Raw genomic sequence first — 17,080 nt, forward strand, 5'->3', positions numbered from 1 at the left:
CGCCAGTAGCAAGCAAAGCCGAGGATTTTGGGGCCTTCCCTCTGGAGATTCTCAATTGCACAGTAGCAGTGGCAGCAAACCGGGCATTTCAGAAGTTAATTCAGGTATTCCTCCGTGCTCTCACGGCTATCTCCATCAAATCAGAATTGTGCACGACATCCTACTTACAAATACGATAATTCACCGGAGAGGCTACGCACGCTGCGTCACGCCGCCATGTTCTCCTCCTCCAATTACAGCTATATAAGACCTTGGTCAGGCCCCACTTGGTACTGTGTTCAGTTCTGGTCACCTTGCTGCAGGAAGGATGTGGATGCTATAGAGAGAGTGCAGAGGAGATTTACAAGGATGTTGCCTGGTTTGAAGGGCATACCTTATGAGACTAGGTTGAGTGTACTTGGCCCTTTCTCATTGGAGTGATGGAGGATGAGAGGTGACATGATAGAGGTGTTTAAGATGATAAGGAGCATTGATCATGTGGCTAGCCAGAGGCTTTTTCCCCAGGACTGAAATGGCTAACACGAGGGGGCATGGTTTTAAGGTGCTTGGGAATTGCATGCATTACTAAATGACAATAAAAGAGGACTGCATGTCCTCATAATCTAATCTAATCACCTCACATATCTTGAACTCAATCCTGCAGTTGATGAATGCCAACATACCATATGTCAGGAGTTAAGTTTTTCACACAGAGAGTGGTGGGTGCGTGGAATGCAGTGCCGGTGGTGGTGGTCAAAGCAGATACAATAGGGTCTTTTAAGCACCTCTTAGGTACATGGAGCTTAGAAAAATAGAGGACAATGCTGTGGGGAAATTCTAGGCAGTTTCTAGAGTGGGTTACATGGCTGGCACAACATGGTGGGCTAAAAGGCCTGTAATGTGCTCTAAATTTCTAAGTTCAGTACATCACAAGTAAAACCTTCCCATGTAGCATATCTACATGAAACGTTGCCATAGAAAAGCAGCATCCATCATCAAAGAACCTCACCACCCAGGCCATGCTCTTTTCTTGCTGCTTCCATCAGGTAGAAGATATGGGTGCCTTAGGACTCACCACCAGGTCCAACCTTCAGCCTCTTGAACAAAAGGGGATAGCTACACTCATTTAAGGTCTCTGTTATATTGATACGCTCATTATTTATTGCTATTTATTTATATATGCATTTGCAGTTTGTTTACAGTTCCTGATGCTTACAGTTTACAGATCCTGTTTGCAGTTACTGTTCTGTAGATTTGCTAAGTATGCCCACAGAAAAGAAATCTCAGGGTTGTATGTGGTGACATGTAAGTACTCTGAAAATAAATTTTACTTTGAACTTTAATTAGAGTAGTTCATCAAAATTTTCATCAAAGAAATAGGTTTGATAGACAAATTAAAGGAGAAGAAATGGACAGAAAAATAGGTAATGATCTGAGTTGGGAATTCTGCATTTTTCCACCTTGGCAGTTGAAAGTATGGTTGCAATTAATACCTGGATTCCAGGTCAGAATTGGGGGCAAGAAGGGATATCAGAGAATTGTGAGTTCCTACTTGTGTGAAAACTACAAAAATTGGAAGAAGTAACACCTTGGGAAAGTTTGAAAACTTACAAAGTTGATGCCCAGCCTAACAGTGCAAGTGATGGTACAAAAGGTAAATACTGCAGGTGCTGGAAAATAGAAATAACAACAGGACAAGTTTTGCCTATTAAAGGAAAGTTGTAGTATTGTGAAAACAAATTGTTAATAATGATTATTGTTCTGAGTTTAATTTCTTAATTTTCTATAGTTACAATTTGGTATTCTAAATGTATTATTTGTTTATCTAAAAGAAGAGTGAAGGCTCCTTTGTGTGAGAATTGGATCAGTTCACCAGGGGCGTTTCATCATGGGAAAATCTTACATCATCGGAGAATACAGTGAGAAGTATCTTAAAAAGCTGAAGGCAGAAGAACGATATGGGACCACTGGCATTTTGCTAGGGCAAGTAAGTGCTGAACAACAATATGCTGTTTGCATGTAAAAAATGATTAAATAGCTTTAAAACTAGAATTCCTTAAAAATAGATAAAAATGAGCTGACATTTTTTATTTCCTTTTAATATTAGAGGAGGCTGTTTGGTCCATCAGTCAACTCTGGCTGTCAGAGCAATCCCATCAACCTCATTCCCTCAATAAATTACTGGTAACATAGTCACACATTCATTGTCTTATTAACATAATTGAACATTTTGTGCTGAGTTTTCAGTAATCCTTCATGATGAAAATCTGAGTGCATAGAGTATGAATATCACAGATACCAGACAACAGTTTCCCTGGCCTTAAGAGAAAGGATTCACAAGCACTATTTTAAGTGCATGAATATGTGCTTGGTTTCTGATCATATGCATTTCAAACTTGAGAATTTGAGTGAAGGAAAGTAAAGCTGAGTTTTTCAATTGGCATTTTTGGATTATACTCAATTTTGGTAATCAAAGTGTTTGAAAGTAACATGTGCAAGGGTTTCTAGAATGTCAGAACTGAACATATTAAAACTTCTACAAAGAGTGAATAGGTACAGACATGCATCAAAGGGGTAAATCACAATGAGTTTCAACCTACTTAAACTATAATTGTCAGATATTTCTCAGTTTACAGTTCACCATACAAGTCTAATCAGGCTGTGAAAATTCACCATGTAAACAATTCATAGCTATCAAATGTTATACAAGTGAATAAAGCAGATTGGTCAGATTGACCATGAGATGTTTGTCCACGAGTTTGGTAGTAGAATTGATCAAATTAACTGGCCATGCACCACATGGCAATCAGTGTCATGTAACACAGTCAGAGGTGATGTACATTGAAAGTAACATTCTTACAATTTGAGCAGTGCCTAATTGGAGATATCGGAAGCCTGAGAAGATGTACTTCATTTAGTTTCGCCGATTGAGTAGAAAAATTAGTGACTTATGGCAGTTTGAAGCTTTGAGGACCAGCCAATCAGCGTTTGGGATTGATTGGCAAGAACAAATTAAAGCAAGACGGGCAAGCAGAGCGTCATCATTGGATTGGACAAAGATAGATTGGGGATATTGGGGCACTATTAAGGATGTGGGGGAGAAGAGGTGAGCTGTGGTGATAGGGGATTTGTTAGGAGAACAGAAAGGAGGTTCTGTGGATGAGGATGAGAATGAGATTCCTGGATGGTATATTGCCTCCCAGATCCGGGACGTCTCGGGTTGAGTCCTCAGCATTCTTAAGTCAGAGGGTGAACAAGCAGAGGTCGTGGTCCACATGGGTACCAATAACATAGGTAGGAAGAATGATGAGGTGTTGCAAAGTGAGTTCAAGGAGTTAGGTGCTAAGTTAAAGGGCAGGACCTCCAGGGTTGTGATCTCAGGATTGCTAATAGTGCCATATGCTAGTGAGGCCAGAAATAGGAAGATTATGCAGTTTAACAAGTGGCTGAGGCGTGGGTGTAGGAGGGGCTGCATAAGATTTTTGGATCATTGGGCGCTCTTCCAGGGAAGTTGGGGCCTGTACAGAAGTGATGGTTTGCACTTGAACTGGAAGGGGACTGATATCTCAGTGGGAAGGTTTACTACTGCTGCACGGGGGAGTTTAAACTAGAGGAACACACACAAATGCTGGAGGATCTAAGCAGGCCAGGCAGCATCTATGGAAAAGTGTTATCAGTCAACAATTTGTGCTGAGATCTTCCTTTCTGGTCCTGATGAAGAGTCTCGGTCTGAAATGTTGACTGTTTGCTCTCTTCCATATATGCTGCCTGGCCTGCTGAGTTCCTCCAGCATTTTGTGTTTGTTGCTTTGGATTTCCAGCATCTGCAGATTTTCTTGTGTTTGTGAGTTTAAACTATTGTTGCATGGGGATGGGAACTAGAGTGCCAGAACAGTTAGTGTCGAGGTTGTGGAGACATGTTGTTAAGATCTCAGGCGAAGTCAGGAACTAAAACGCTGAGCATGAGGCAACTATTGTCTTGAGCTGCGTGTATTTCAGTGTAAGATGCATTGTAAGAAAGGCAGGTGAGCTTAGGACATGGATCAACACCTGGAGTTATGATATTGCAGCCATCGGTGAGACTTGGTTGCAAGAGGGGCGGGACTGGCAGCTCAGTATTCCAGGGTTCCATTGTTTTAGGTGCAACAGAACAGGAGGGATTAAAGGAGGGGTGGTGTTGATAGTTGGAAAATGTCATCATAGTGCTTCATCAGAACAGGTGTTGTTGGTGGAACTAAGAAACACGAAAGGTATAACGACGCTAATGGGGCTATTTTACAGACCACCCAACAGTCCAAGACATTGAGAGGAGTAACTTTGCAGAGAAATCACAGACTGTTACAAGAAACATGAGGTCTTATAGTAGGTTGTCTTAACTTTCCACATATTGCCTCGGACTCCATACTGCAAAAAGGATAGAGTTTGTCAAACATGTTCAAGTAAGTTTCCTCAATCAGTATGTAGAAATTCCAGTGCGAAATACACAATACTTGATCTGCTATTGGAGAAGGAGACAGGGCAGGTGACGGTAGTTTGTGTAGGGGAACACTTTGCATGTAGTAATCACAATGTCATTTGTTTGAAAGTAAAGATTGGTCTGGTCTGTGAAAAATGCCAATTTCAATGATAGCAGAAACTAAACAAGTGTGGATTGGGATAGACTGTTTTCTGGCAAAAGTGTACTTGGTAAGTGGGAGGTCTTCAAAAGGAAAATTTTGAGAGTACAAAGCTTGTACGTGCCTGTTAGAATAAAAGGTAAAGATTACAAATGTAGGGAACTTTGGTTTTGAAGAGATATTGAGGCCCTGCTAAAGTTTAAAAAAAAAGATGCATAGCAGGTATAGGCAGAACAATTGAAGTGTTTATGGAGTATAAGAAATGCAAGAGAGCACTTAAGAAGGAAATCAGGAAGGCTAAAAGAAGGCATGGTGTAGGAGACAAGGTGTAAGAAAATCCTAAAGAATTCTACAGATATGTTAAGAGCAAAAAAATTGCAAGGGACAAAACTGGTCCTCTGAAAGATCAGAACAGTAATCCATGTGTGGAGCCAAAAGAGATGGGGGAAGATCTTAAATAAATTTTTTGCATCTGTATTTACTCAGGATAATGACACAGAGTCTATAGAAGTGAGGCAAAGCGGCATCAACTTCGTGGACCCTATACAGATTACAGAGGAGGAGGTATTTGCTGTCTTGAGGCAACCTAGGGTGAATAACTCCCCAGGGCCTGATAAGGTGTTCTCTCGGACCCTACAAGAAGCAAGTGCAGAAATGCTGGGGTCCTAGCAGAGATAAGTAAACAACCCTTAATGACAGGAGAGATACCAGAGGATTGGAGGATAGCCAGTTTTGTTCTGCTGTTCAAGAAAAGCTCTAAAAATAAATCAGTAATTTATAAGACTGAGTGTGACGTCAGTCATCGGAAAGTTATTGGAAGGTATTCTGAGGGATCGGATATATAAACATTTGGATAAACATGGACTGATTAAGGGTAGTCAACAGGTCATGCAGGTCAGGTCTAACTACTCTCATGGAGATATTCGAGGAAGTTACCGGGAAAGTTGATGAAGACAGGGCAGTGAATGTTGTCTACGTCGACTTTAGTAAGACATTTGACAAGGTCCCATATAGGAGGTTGGTCAAAAAGGTTCAGTCTCTCAGCATTCAAGATGAAGTAGTAAATTAGATTAGACATCAGCTTTGTGGGAGAAGCCAAAGAGTAGTAGTAGATGGTTGCCTCTGACTGGAAGCTTGTGACCAGTGGGGTGCCACAGGGATCAATGCTGGGTCCATTGTTGTTTGTCATCTATGTATATCAATGGATCTAGATGATAATGCAGTTAACTGGATAAGCAAATTTGCGGATAACACCAAAATTAGGGGTGTAGTAGTCAGTGAGGAAGGCTATCATGGCTTACAGTGGGATCTGGACTAGCTGGAAAAATGGGCTGAGAAATGGCATATGAAATTTAATGCAGACAAATGCTAGGTCTTGCACTTTGGTCCATCCAGGGTAGGTCTTACACAATGAATGGTAGGGCACCGAGGAGTGTGGTAGGACAAAGGGATCTCGGAATTCAGGCTACCATCCGTTGAAAGTGATATTACTGGTAGATATGGTCATAAGGAAAGTTTTTGGCACATTGGACTTCCAGAAATCAAAGTATTGAGTACAGGAGTTGGGATGTTATGTTGTAGTTGTATAAGACATTGGTGAGGCCTAACTTGGAATACTGTGTGCAGATTTGGTCACCTACCTACAGTAAAGATGTAAATAAGGTTGTGTAGCGGTGTGCTACACAGCGCTAGAATAACGACACGTAGTCAGTGAGTTATAGTTGCGAAAAAAGAGGTTTATTCAAACTTCGCGGCCTCCTTTAAAGCCTTCCCGTTCCTGCCCTCCCTGGGCGGGACTGCTGTGGGGAATGCATGTTCACAGATCCTTCCCGTGTGTGGGTTTTTCCCCCTGCTGGTGAAGATGGCCTGGCGCCCTTTTTGGGGCCGGCCTGTTTGCCGGCGCGCGCCGTTTTGTGAGCTGGTACGAGTGCGCTGGAAAGTGGGTCACCACATAACACCCCCCCCCCCAGAACCGGCGATACATCCCCCAATGTCCACAGTCTGGATCGGCCTCTGTTTGGGAGGTCTGCCTCTGTGCCGCGGTGCCTGAGCCCGGACTGGCTGCGCCAAGTCCACATGGGCCGGTTTGAGTCGGTCCACTGTGAAAACCTCCTCTCTCCCCCACCCCCCCCAATGTCCAGCACGAACGTGGGCCCGTTGTTCCTGATCACCTTAAACGGCCCCTCATAGTGCTGCTGTAGCGGTGCCTGGTGTCTGCCCCGTTGTACAAAAAGAAACTTACAGTTCTGCAGATCTTTGGTTACGCAGGTCAGGCTCTGTCCGTGCTGTGAAGTGGGTATGGGGGCCAGGTTACCGAGCCTCTCATGTAGTCTGTCCAGGACTGCTGCAGGTTCCTCCTCTTGCCCCCTTGGGGCCGGTATGAATTCTCCTGGGACTACCAGGAGTGCGCCGTACACCAGCTCGGCCGATGAGGTGTGCAGATCCTCTTTGGGCGCCATGCGGATTCCGAGCAGGACCCAGGGAAGCTCGTCCACCTATTTAGGCCCTTCCAGGCGGGCCATGAGAGCTGACTTCAGGGGGTGGTCGAAACGCTCCACTAGTCCGTTCGACTGTGGGTGGTAGGCAGTTGTGTGGTGTAGGTGTGTTCCTAAAAGGCTGGCCATAGCTGACCACAGACTGGATGTGAACTGGGCACCCCTGTCGGAGGTAATATGGGCTGGTACCCCAAAGCGTGCTACCCAGGTTGCGATCAGTGCTCGGGCACAGGATTTGGAGGTGGTGTTGGTGAGCGGGACGACCTCTGGCCATCTGGTGAACCGGTCTACGATAGTTTGGAGGTACCACGCTCCTCATGACACTGGCAGGGGCCCCACGATATCCACATGAATGTGGTCGAACCTCCGGCGGGTGGGTTTGAACTGCTGCGTCGGAGCCTTGGTGTGCCGCTGCACCTTGGCCGTTTGGCACTGCATGCACGTTTTGGCCCATTCACTGACCTGTTTACGAAGCCCATGCCAAACGAACTTGTTGGAGACCAGCCAGATGGTTGTCCTGATGGAGGGGTGCGCTAAGTTGTGAATGGAGTCGAAAACTCGTCGCGACCAGGCTGCCGGGACGACGGGGTGGGGTTGGCTGGTAGCTACGTCACACAGTAGGGTCCTGTCACCTGGGCCTACGGGGAATCTTGGAGCTGCAAACCGAAGACCGCAGTTCTGTAACTAGGGATCTCATTGTCTGCCTGCTGTGCCTCCGCTAGTGCTGCATAGTCCACCCCCTGGGACAGGGCCTGTATGGTACGTCTGGATAGTGCGTCCGCCACAATGTTGTCCTTTCCTGAGCCATGCCGGATGTCCGTCATGTATTCGGAGATGTAGGACAGATGTCGCTGCTGGTGGCACGACCAGGGATCGGACACCTTAGTGAACACAAAGGTAAGCGGTTTGTGGTCCGTGAACGCGGTGAAGGGCCTACCTTCTAAGAAGTACCTGAAATGCCGGATTGCCAGGTATAGTGCCAATAGCTCCCGATTGAAAGCACTGTATTTGAGTTCGGATTGTTGTAGGTGTTTGCTGAAGAACGCCAGGGGTTGCCAGCGACCCTCGATGAGTTGTTCCAGCACTCCACCGACTGCTGTTTTGGATGCGTCCACCATGAGGGCAGTAGGAACGTCCGTTCTGGGGTGCACTAGCATCACGGTGTTTGCCAGGGCTTTTTTGGTTTTACCGAAAGTGGCTGCGGCCTCTTAATGTCCTTGCCCTTACCCGACATCAGGGTGAACAGGGGGTGCATGATTCGGGCTGCTGAGGGGAGGAAGCGGTGATAGAAATTCACCTACGAATTCCTGCAGGCCTTTGATTGTGTTGGGTCGGGGGAAGTGGCGGACCGCGTCTACCTTGGCGGGAAGAGGGGTTGCCCCATCTTTAGTAATCCTGTGGCCCAGGAAGTCGATGGTGTCGAGTCCGAACTGGCATTTGGCCAGGTTGATTGTAAGGCCGAATTCACTCAGTCGGGCATAGAGTTGACGGAGGTGGGACAGATGCTCCTGGCGACTACTGCTGGCTATGAGGATGTCGTCCAAATAGATGAATGCAAAGTCCAGGTCGCGTCCATTAGCCGCTGGAACGTCTGTGCGGCATTCTTTAGGCCGAACGGCATTCAGAGGAATTCGAAAAGGCCGAATGGGGTGATGAGTGTTGTTTTGGGGATGTCGTCCAGACGTACCGGGATTTGATTCTATCCCTGGATGAGGTCTACCTTGGAAAAGATCCTTGCGCCGTGTAGGTTTGTTGCAAAGTCTTGAATGTGCAGCACAGGGTAGCGGTCTGGCGTTGTAGCCTCGTTCAGTCTGCGGTAGTCGCCGCATGGTCTCCAGCCCCCTGTTGCCTTGGGCACCATGTGCAGGGGGGAAGCCCATGGGCTGTTGGACCGTCGTATGATCCCCAATTCCTCCAACTTCTTGAACTCCTCCTTCGCCAGTTGGAGCTTGTCCAGGGGAAGCCTTTGAGCACGGGTGTGGAGGGTGGTCCCTGGGTCGGGATGTAGTGCTGTACTCCGTGTCTGGGCATGGCTGCTGTGAACTGCGGTGTCAGAATTGATGGGAAATTCACCAGGACCCTGGTGAATTCGTTGTTGGATAGCGTGATGGAGTCCAGGTGAGGGACTGGCAACTTGGCTTCACCCAGGGAGAACATTTGAAAAGTCTTGGCGTGGACTAGTCTCTTCCCTTGCAAATCGAACAGCAGGCTGTGAGCTCGCAGAAAATCCGCCCCCAGGAGTGGTTGGGCCACGGCGGCCAGTGTGAAGTCCCATGTGAACCGGCTGGAGCTGAACTGTAGCCATACCGTGCGGGTGCCGTAGGTTCGTATTGTGCTGCCATTTGCGGCCCTCAGGGTGGGTCCCGGTTTTCTATTGCGGGTGTCGTAACTTGTGGGAGGTAAAATGCTGATCTCCGCTCTGGTGTCGACCAAAAAGCGGCGTCCCGACTGCTTGTCCCAGACATACAGGAGGCTGTCCTGATGGCCAGCCGCCGTAGCCATCAGCGGCCTGGCGTTTCCCAGTAATTTGCAGGGCGGTCTACAGTGGCGGGCCTCTGTGCCCCACTGCTGGTGGTAGAAGCACCATTGTTCGTTGGGCTCCTCACTCCCGTCGCTGGGTTTTGTAGGCTCTGCTGCCAGGCCTGGTCTGGACACGCAGCTTGGTGATCTGTGCGACGGGTGCCCCTCTCTCCTTCTTGGCATTCCACAGCACATCTGCCCAGGCGACCACCTTCCGGGGGTTGCTGAAATCTGCGTCAGACAGCAGTAGGCATATGTCCTCGGGCAGTTGCTCTAGGAATGCCTGCTCAAACATGAGGCGGGGTTTGTGTCCTTCAGCCAGGGCCATCATTTCGTTCATTAATGCCGACAGCGGCCTGTCTCCCAAACCATCCAGGTGCAGTAAGCAGGGAGCTCGCTCGCGCCGTGAGAGTCCAAAAGGCCTTATGAGCAGGGCTTTGAATGCTGTGTATTTGCCGTCCTCCCGGGGCGACTGTATAAACTCCTCAACTTGTGCAGCTGTCTCCTGGTCGAGGGAGCTCACCACGTAGTAGTAACGAGTGGAATCTGAGGTTATCTGACGAATGTGGAATTGGGCTTCTGCTTGTTAGAACCATAGGCGAGCTCGCAGCGTCCAGAAGCTTGGCAGTTTTAACAAAACTGCATGAACAGATGCGGCGTCGGTCATCTCTGGTCCAAATATCGTTTGGGCCATCGGGGTCACCAAATGTAGCGGTGTGCTACACACAGCACTAGAATAACGACATGTAGTCAGTGAGTTATAGTTGCGAAAAAAGAGGTTTATTCAAACTTCGCGGCCTCCTTTAAAGCCTTCCCATTCCTGCCCTCCCTGGGCAGGACTGCTGTGGGGAATGCATATTCACAGACCCTTCCCGTGTGCGGGTTTTTCCCCCTGCTGGTGAAGATGGCCTGGCGCCCTTTTTGGGGCCGGCCTTTCTGCCGGTGCGCGCCGTTTTGTGAGCCGGTTTGAGTGCGCTGGAAAGTGGGTCACCACAGTTGAAAAGATTACAGTGAAAATTTACAAGTATGGGTCTGGAGGACCTGAGTTATAAGGAAAGATTGAATAGGTTAGGACTTTATTCCTTGGAACCTAGAAGTTTGAGGGGAGATTTGATAGAGGTATGCATAACCGTGAGGGGTATAGATAAAGTAAATGCAAGTGTGCCTTTTCCACTGAGGTTGGGTGGGACTGCAGCAGGTGTCATGGGTTAAGGGGAATATGAAAGGAAACTTCTTCACTCAGAGGGTCGTGAGAGTGTAGAACTAGCTGCCAGCACAAGTGGTGCATGCAAGCTCGATTTCAGCATTTCAGAGAAATTTGGATAGGTACATGGATGGTAGAGGTATGAAGGGCTATAGTCCGATGCAGGTCGATGGGAGTAGGCAGTTTAAATGGTTCTGCATGGACTATATGGACTGAAGGGCCTGTATGTGCTGTACATTTCGTTGACTCCATGACATTGGCCAAGAAAGATTTGTATCTCTGGAAAGGCAAAACTAATTTGAAAAGATTACAATACTTGTGCAACACACATCAAAGTTGCTGGTGAACACAGCAGGCCAGGCAGCATCTCTAGGAAGAGGTACAGTCGACGTTTCAGGCCGAGACCCTTCGCCAGGACTAACTGAAGGAAGAGCTAGTAAGAAACCACAATACTTGTAGTTTCTTTTCATAACTTGACATTATGTATTTATATACTTTTTAGCCTTCTATAATTTTGTGAAATCTTTCAAATTATGCACATGCATCAGGGAAGAACGGTACATCCACTGATCCACAACAAGCACTCCGTGCATATTTCTAATGAGAGCTACAAACACATTGGAGCTACCATTATCTTCAAGTCATGGCTAAATGCATGGGAATTTCCAGAATCTTTGCTTTCACTTGTAAATTAATGGGTAATTGTCAGTGATGGTCAGATTGTAAATAATGGAACAACAAAAAATATGTGAAGCATGTTTCACAATACTTTGGTAGTTTTTGTGAAACTGTGATCTGATTTTTTATCATTTCATTTTCAGATTACACCAGCAAAAACGTACATAATATTTGCTGCTCGAACCCCACTTAAAGATCAAGTCGAGCTTCCACCAGATAATCCAAATGAAATGCATGCAAGTGACATAGAGTGGGTATCTGAGCATGCTCGTCAGGTCAGTCTCATAATAAAACAAATCTTTTTATTTAGAGAGAGTAAAAGGTTCTTGCATTTCTATTTAAAATTATTTATATCCAGTAACATTACATGCAGTTGATCTGCACAATGGGGTATATCTTAGATTGATCAAGGCAAGACAGATTGATGATCAGTTTGTGATGAGTAAATGGTAGGGAGTGGAAGGAAAACAGTTGAGAATTGGGAAAAGGAATAACTGATGGGCAAGAAACTAAGAAGAAAGATAAAGCAGTGTGAGGCGGAAGAGGATTGGAAGAGAGTTTTGAATGGGAGATATCTTCATAGTGCAATGAAAATCAACTGAGCACATGCAATAAAGATGTAAGAAGTGCCAGTTGAAGGTAGATATCTGGAATCGAGGAAAAGAGAGTGCATCTGTTGAAACCTAGACTTTCTAAATCTTCTGATTGAGAACAAACACTACATTAGGATGGCAGTGTAGTGTTGGACCTGGGAAGTGGCATGTGAGTCAGTGAACCATTATTCCTCTGATGTAAAATTTGTATTGAATAGCCTCTGATGGACTGTAGACTGGACAGAAAATATCAGAAAAATTGAGAGCATGGAGCTTAGTGAATAACAGTGACACAACTGCTGTAAGGCAGATGAAGGATAGCAATTGATTTGAGAGGCTGATAATATGGTTGCAAATTATGTCTCTAAAACAAAAGAAAAATTGTGTTTAATTAGATGTGAGTAGTTTTAACAAATAAGAATCGTGCAATTTTTAAAGCAGGGTATGGGTATCTGGCTAGTTTCTGTCATATCTTCCATTGTTAAACTTTTCTTTGCCTTAAAGTTAAGATCACAGTCATTTTTACTTTGCAGTTAAAACTTTTAACTATTATTCATTTTCTGGGACTGTGATTGGCCATGCTACTCTTAATTTATGATCTCTTCTGCTTGTTCGCATATACTTTAATCAGTTTTTTAGGAATTCTTGTAAAATTGCTGCCTGAAAATCAGGAACAGCTGCAATTGCATAAATTCAGTACTTACCTTTCTTATTGCACACAACTAAAGCAGAATCACACTGGTCTCACTGACAAGTGCAGTCTCTTTAAAACTGTGTTAGTATGAAGGTCTGTAAAGTTTATCAGATGGTGTTTTCTGCATCATTTTATAAAAGTATTTGAGCAATAACTAGTGGACTCTTCCATCACTACAGCTGACTGAATTGTAGCGTTGCATTTGGAGAAACCAGGCACTGAGTAATCCAAATTTATCTATGGTCAATGTTTTTTTTTTATCAATCCAAGCTATAACTTTCGAGAGTGTCTGGGATCTAGTTAAAACATCAGTTAATTTTTTTTAAAAACCTGTTAATAGCTAATATGGATGATGCCATTATAAATGTAAGCTTCCTCAATTACAAATTTTATTTTCAATTTTTGAGCATTAGCAGTTCAGACTGAATTTTCAGAATGCATTCAAACTAATGGAAACTATGTGTCTTGATTGCAAAACAGTGATTTAAAAAAAACACTGCTGTCATGAACAATACAAGGTGTATGGAAAAATAATTCCTTTAACATTGAAGCACCATCCAAGTAACATGCAAGCAATTAGCATGAATTTTCAGTCAAATGCAAATCTTGAGTTTAATAGATAACTTATTACTGCATTCCACATCATTATTTGAATACTATCGTCTATTCCTTAGCAGTTTTAAATAGCATATTGCTAACTCTGTTTGTGTCCATGTGTCCATTTATTTACTTGACTCTTCTTGTATTGCATTCCTGTTAACTCTAGTTTTCTTCCCTCTTTGCTTCCATGGTCCCTCTCTGTTGTCCATGGCTGAATACTATCTCTTTCACTTGTTAATTTAAATTAGGGCATGGGGTATTCATCATTTTTTTTTAATGTTGGTTTTCTGTTAATGATGGTTCAATGGTTCAGAGAATGTATGCAGTGTACAACCTGAAATCCTTACTCTTCGCAGACATCCACGTAACAGAAAAAAAGCTCAACAAATTGACGGCGGAAAAATGTTAGAACCTCAAAGCTGCCCTCCCACCGCACAAGCAGCAGCAAAGTATCAACCCTCCCCGCTCCCCCTCCCCTCCCCCCACTTGTTCCAACAGAAAGCGTCACCCCTTCACCACTACCCACCATGAAGCATTAGCATGCCCCCAAAGACCATGAACTATAGTTCATAAAAACTACTGTTCATCCCAACACCTCGACATATCAGTGGGCCCTTTCTCTCACTGATGAGGGAGAGGGGAGAGAGAGGTATTGTTCTTGCTATAGCAAGATGATAATGTTAACATTTTTCATCTTTTCTCATACACACACAAAATGATGGAGTAACTCAGCAGGTCAGGCAGCATCTATGAGGGGAAATGAACAGCCAGCTTTTTGGGCTGAAACGTCGACTGTTCGCTTCTCTCCATAGATGCTGCCCGATCAGTGGAATTTCTCCAGCATTTTGTACGTGTTGCTCAAGATTTCTAGCATCTACAGGATGTCTTCTTTCTCATACATTACAGGTTGCCAGGATGTTACCAGGTGGAATATTGGTACTTGGGGTATTTCTTATCAGACCACCAAAAATGTCAAAGGAAACAGCTCAAGATATTTTTCAGAAAGTGAGTATCAGCTATCTTCATGTGCGTGCATATGGAATATAGGAAAAGTAACTTAGATTTCACTACAGCTCAGAAAATATCATTATAAAAAATCTTTTTAATATCTTCTGAATACTGCAGAGACATTATCCTCAGCAGGGATTATTAAGTTTCAGTCTTTCCAAGTATGTTGATTTTCTGACCGGCAAGATATTCCTGTATGATTTTATCAACTGTAGTGTAAAATGGTTAACATCAGATGGTTGATGGAAAATACAAATTGAAGTAGCCTAAGTTAAAACTTCACTACATTCTCTACAGGTTTAAGTTGACAATAACAAAGTATTTCAGAGTTAGTAGTTTTTCAGTTTTTAGGTTAGTCTAACAAGAATAAGTTATAAGTTCAGTTATATTTTGCAATGTGATTATGAAGCAAAATCCTGCAAAAATACCATGGTTAATAGTGTGCAATTTAGATTCAATATGATCAGTGTTGCTGAAAGAAAGTATTAAATTCTGCTGGGAATGAAGTAACCTGTTCAGAGATCAGATCTCAGTTGGAAACTGGCACACAAGTCAATAATGTTCTATCCAGCAGTAAACCATGTGTAAGTAATGCAGGTGTGTTTTATTTGAATGTCTGATTCATTTGTGCAAAATAAAATTGAAGACTGTAAATGCTAACTTTATATTTAGAATCACTAAGTAATTTTAGCACAAGAACGGATTCTGTTTTTTCTGTTGTGCAGACTGGCCATTGAGCACCTGTCTGCACTCATGCTTTCCAACTCTCTGCCTATAATCAGCTTTGATATGATATCTCAGTTGCTCAGTTAAATATTTCTTTGACGTTGTGAGAGAATCTGCTTCCACCATCCTTTCGGCAGTGCATTCTAGACTTTTAACTACCCTTTGGGTGAAATAGATTTTTCACAAATCTCTTCTAAATCTCCTACTCCTTGAACCTATGCACTTTGGTTACGGATGGCTCTGTCAAGGAAAAATGTTACCTACCATATCTATGTCTCCTCATAGTTTTCTATATCTCAATCAGGTCATCCCTTAGCTTTATCCACTCCAAAGAAATAAATCCTGCCTATGCCGTCTCTCCTCGGCTTAATTACTCCATCTCAGGCAACATCCTGATAGATCTCCTTTGCACCTTTTCAGTACAATCATATTTTTACAATTTTGTGGCAACTAGAACTATGCCCAGTACTCCATCTGTAAAAGAACTAATATTTTCTCTATTTGTACCATCATTTCCTCTATCTTTTATTCTCTGCCCTGGCTAACGGAGTCAAGGATCCATACATTTTCTTATTGATCATGCCTACTTCTGGTGTAGCCTTTAGTCATCTATGAGCATACATACACCAAGGTTACTTTGTTCTTCTCTATCTCCAAGCTTATGCATCAACTCTAAGACTCAAATGAGTACGAAAAAGAGGCCTTCTATGCTTGCCTAGACACAACACTGTCAAGCATTCTCAAGGAGGATAAGATAATTCTGTTACAGGACTTCACTGCCAGAGTTGGTAGGGACCATAGCGACCAATGGCATTGGCAACGTCAACTCAAATGGAATGCTACTTCTCACCATATGTGGTGAGCACCATCGTATCGCCACAAGCACACTCTTTCGCCGAAAAAACAAATTCAAGGCATCTTGGCAGCTCCCCCAATCTAAACAGTGGCATCTTATTAACAATGTCACTGTCCAGACTAGGGACTACCGTGATGTGACTATCACAAGAGTCGTGATTGGCACAGATCAGAATCAGGTTTATTATCACTGGCATGTGACGTGAAATTTGTTAACTTAGCAGCAGCAGTTTAATGCAATACATAATCTAGCAGGGAGAAAAAAAAATAAAATAAAACAAACAAGTAAATCAATTATGTATATTGAATAGATTTTTTTTAAATGTGCAAAAACAGAAATACTGTATATTTAAAAAAAAAGTGAGGTAGTGTCCAAAGCTTCAATGTCCATTTAGGAATCGGATGGCAGAGGGGAAGAAGCTGTTCCTGAATCGCTGAGTGTGTGCCTTAAGGCTTCTGTATCTCCTACCTGATGGTAACAGTGAGGAAAGGGCATGCCCTGGGTGCTAGAGGTCCTTAATAATGGATGCTGCCTTTCTGAGACACCGCTCCCTAAAGGTGGCCTGGGTACTTTGTAGGCTAGTGCCCAAGATGGAGCTGACTAGACTTACAACCATCTGCAGCTTCTTTCGGTCCCGTGCAGTAGCCCCTTCATACCAGACAGTGATGCAGCCTGTCAGAATGCTGTCCATGGTACAACTATAGAAGTTTTTGAGTGTATTTGTTAACATGTCAACTCTCTTCAAACTCCTAATAAGTGTAGCCGCTGTCTTGCCTTCTTTATGACTACATCAATATGTTGGAACCAGGTTAGATCCTCAGAGATCTTGACGCCCAAGAACTTGAATCTGCTCGCTCTCTCCACTTCTGATCCCTCTGTGAGGATTGGTACGTGTTCCTTCGTCTTGCCCTTCCTGAAGTCCAGTATTAGCTCTTTCGTCTTACTGACGTTGAGTACCAGGTTGTTGTTGCAGCACCATTCCCCTAGTTGGCATATCTCACTTCTGTACGCCCTCTCGTCACCACCTGAGATTCTACCAACAGTGGTTGTATCGTCAGCAAATTTGTAGATGGTATTTGAGCTATGCCTAGCCACACAGTTATGTATATACA

At 44.1% G+C, this 17,080-nt stretch overlaps 1 protein-coding gene across 5 annotated transcripts in view; it reads left to right on the forward strand.

The window, feature by feature from the left end:
- odr4 (odr-4 GPCR localization factor homolog) overlaps positions 1–17,080 on the forward strand; it is a 100,246-nt gene that overhangs the window by 24,534 nt on the left and 58,632 nt on the right. For 4 of the 5 annotated variants that reach the window (XM_072273960.1, XM_072273958.1, XM_072273956.1 and 1 more), the window contains 3 exons: positions 1,812–1,966; positions 11,635–11,766; positions 14,285–14,383. In XM_072273960.1, the coding sequence (XP_072130061.1) occupies positions 1,868–1,966; positions 11,635–11,766; positions 14,285–14,383 (330 nt within the window). In that variant the 5' untranslated portion in view covers positions 1,812–1,867. The remainder of the gene's footprint in view (positions 1–1,811; positions 1,967–11,634; positions 11,767–14,284; positions 14,384–17,080) is intronic. The other variant, XM_072273959.1, reaches the window with a different exon arrangement.

Source organism: Mobula birostris, chromosome 12 (assembly GCF_030028105.1).
Source record: "Mobula birostris isolate sMobBir1 chromosome 12, sMobBir1.hap1, whole genome shotgun sequence".
NCBI classification, from domain to species: Eukaryota; Metazoa; Chordata; class Chondrichthyes; order Myliobatiformes; family Myliobatidae; genus Mobula; species Mobula birostris.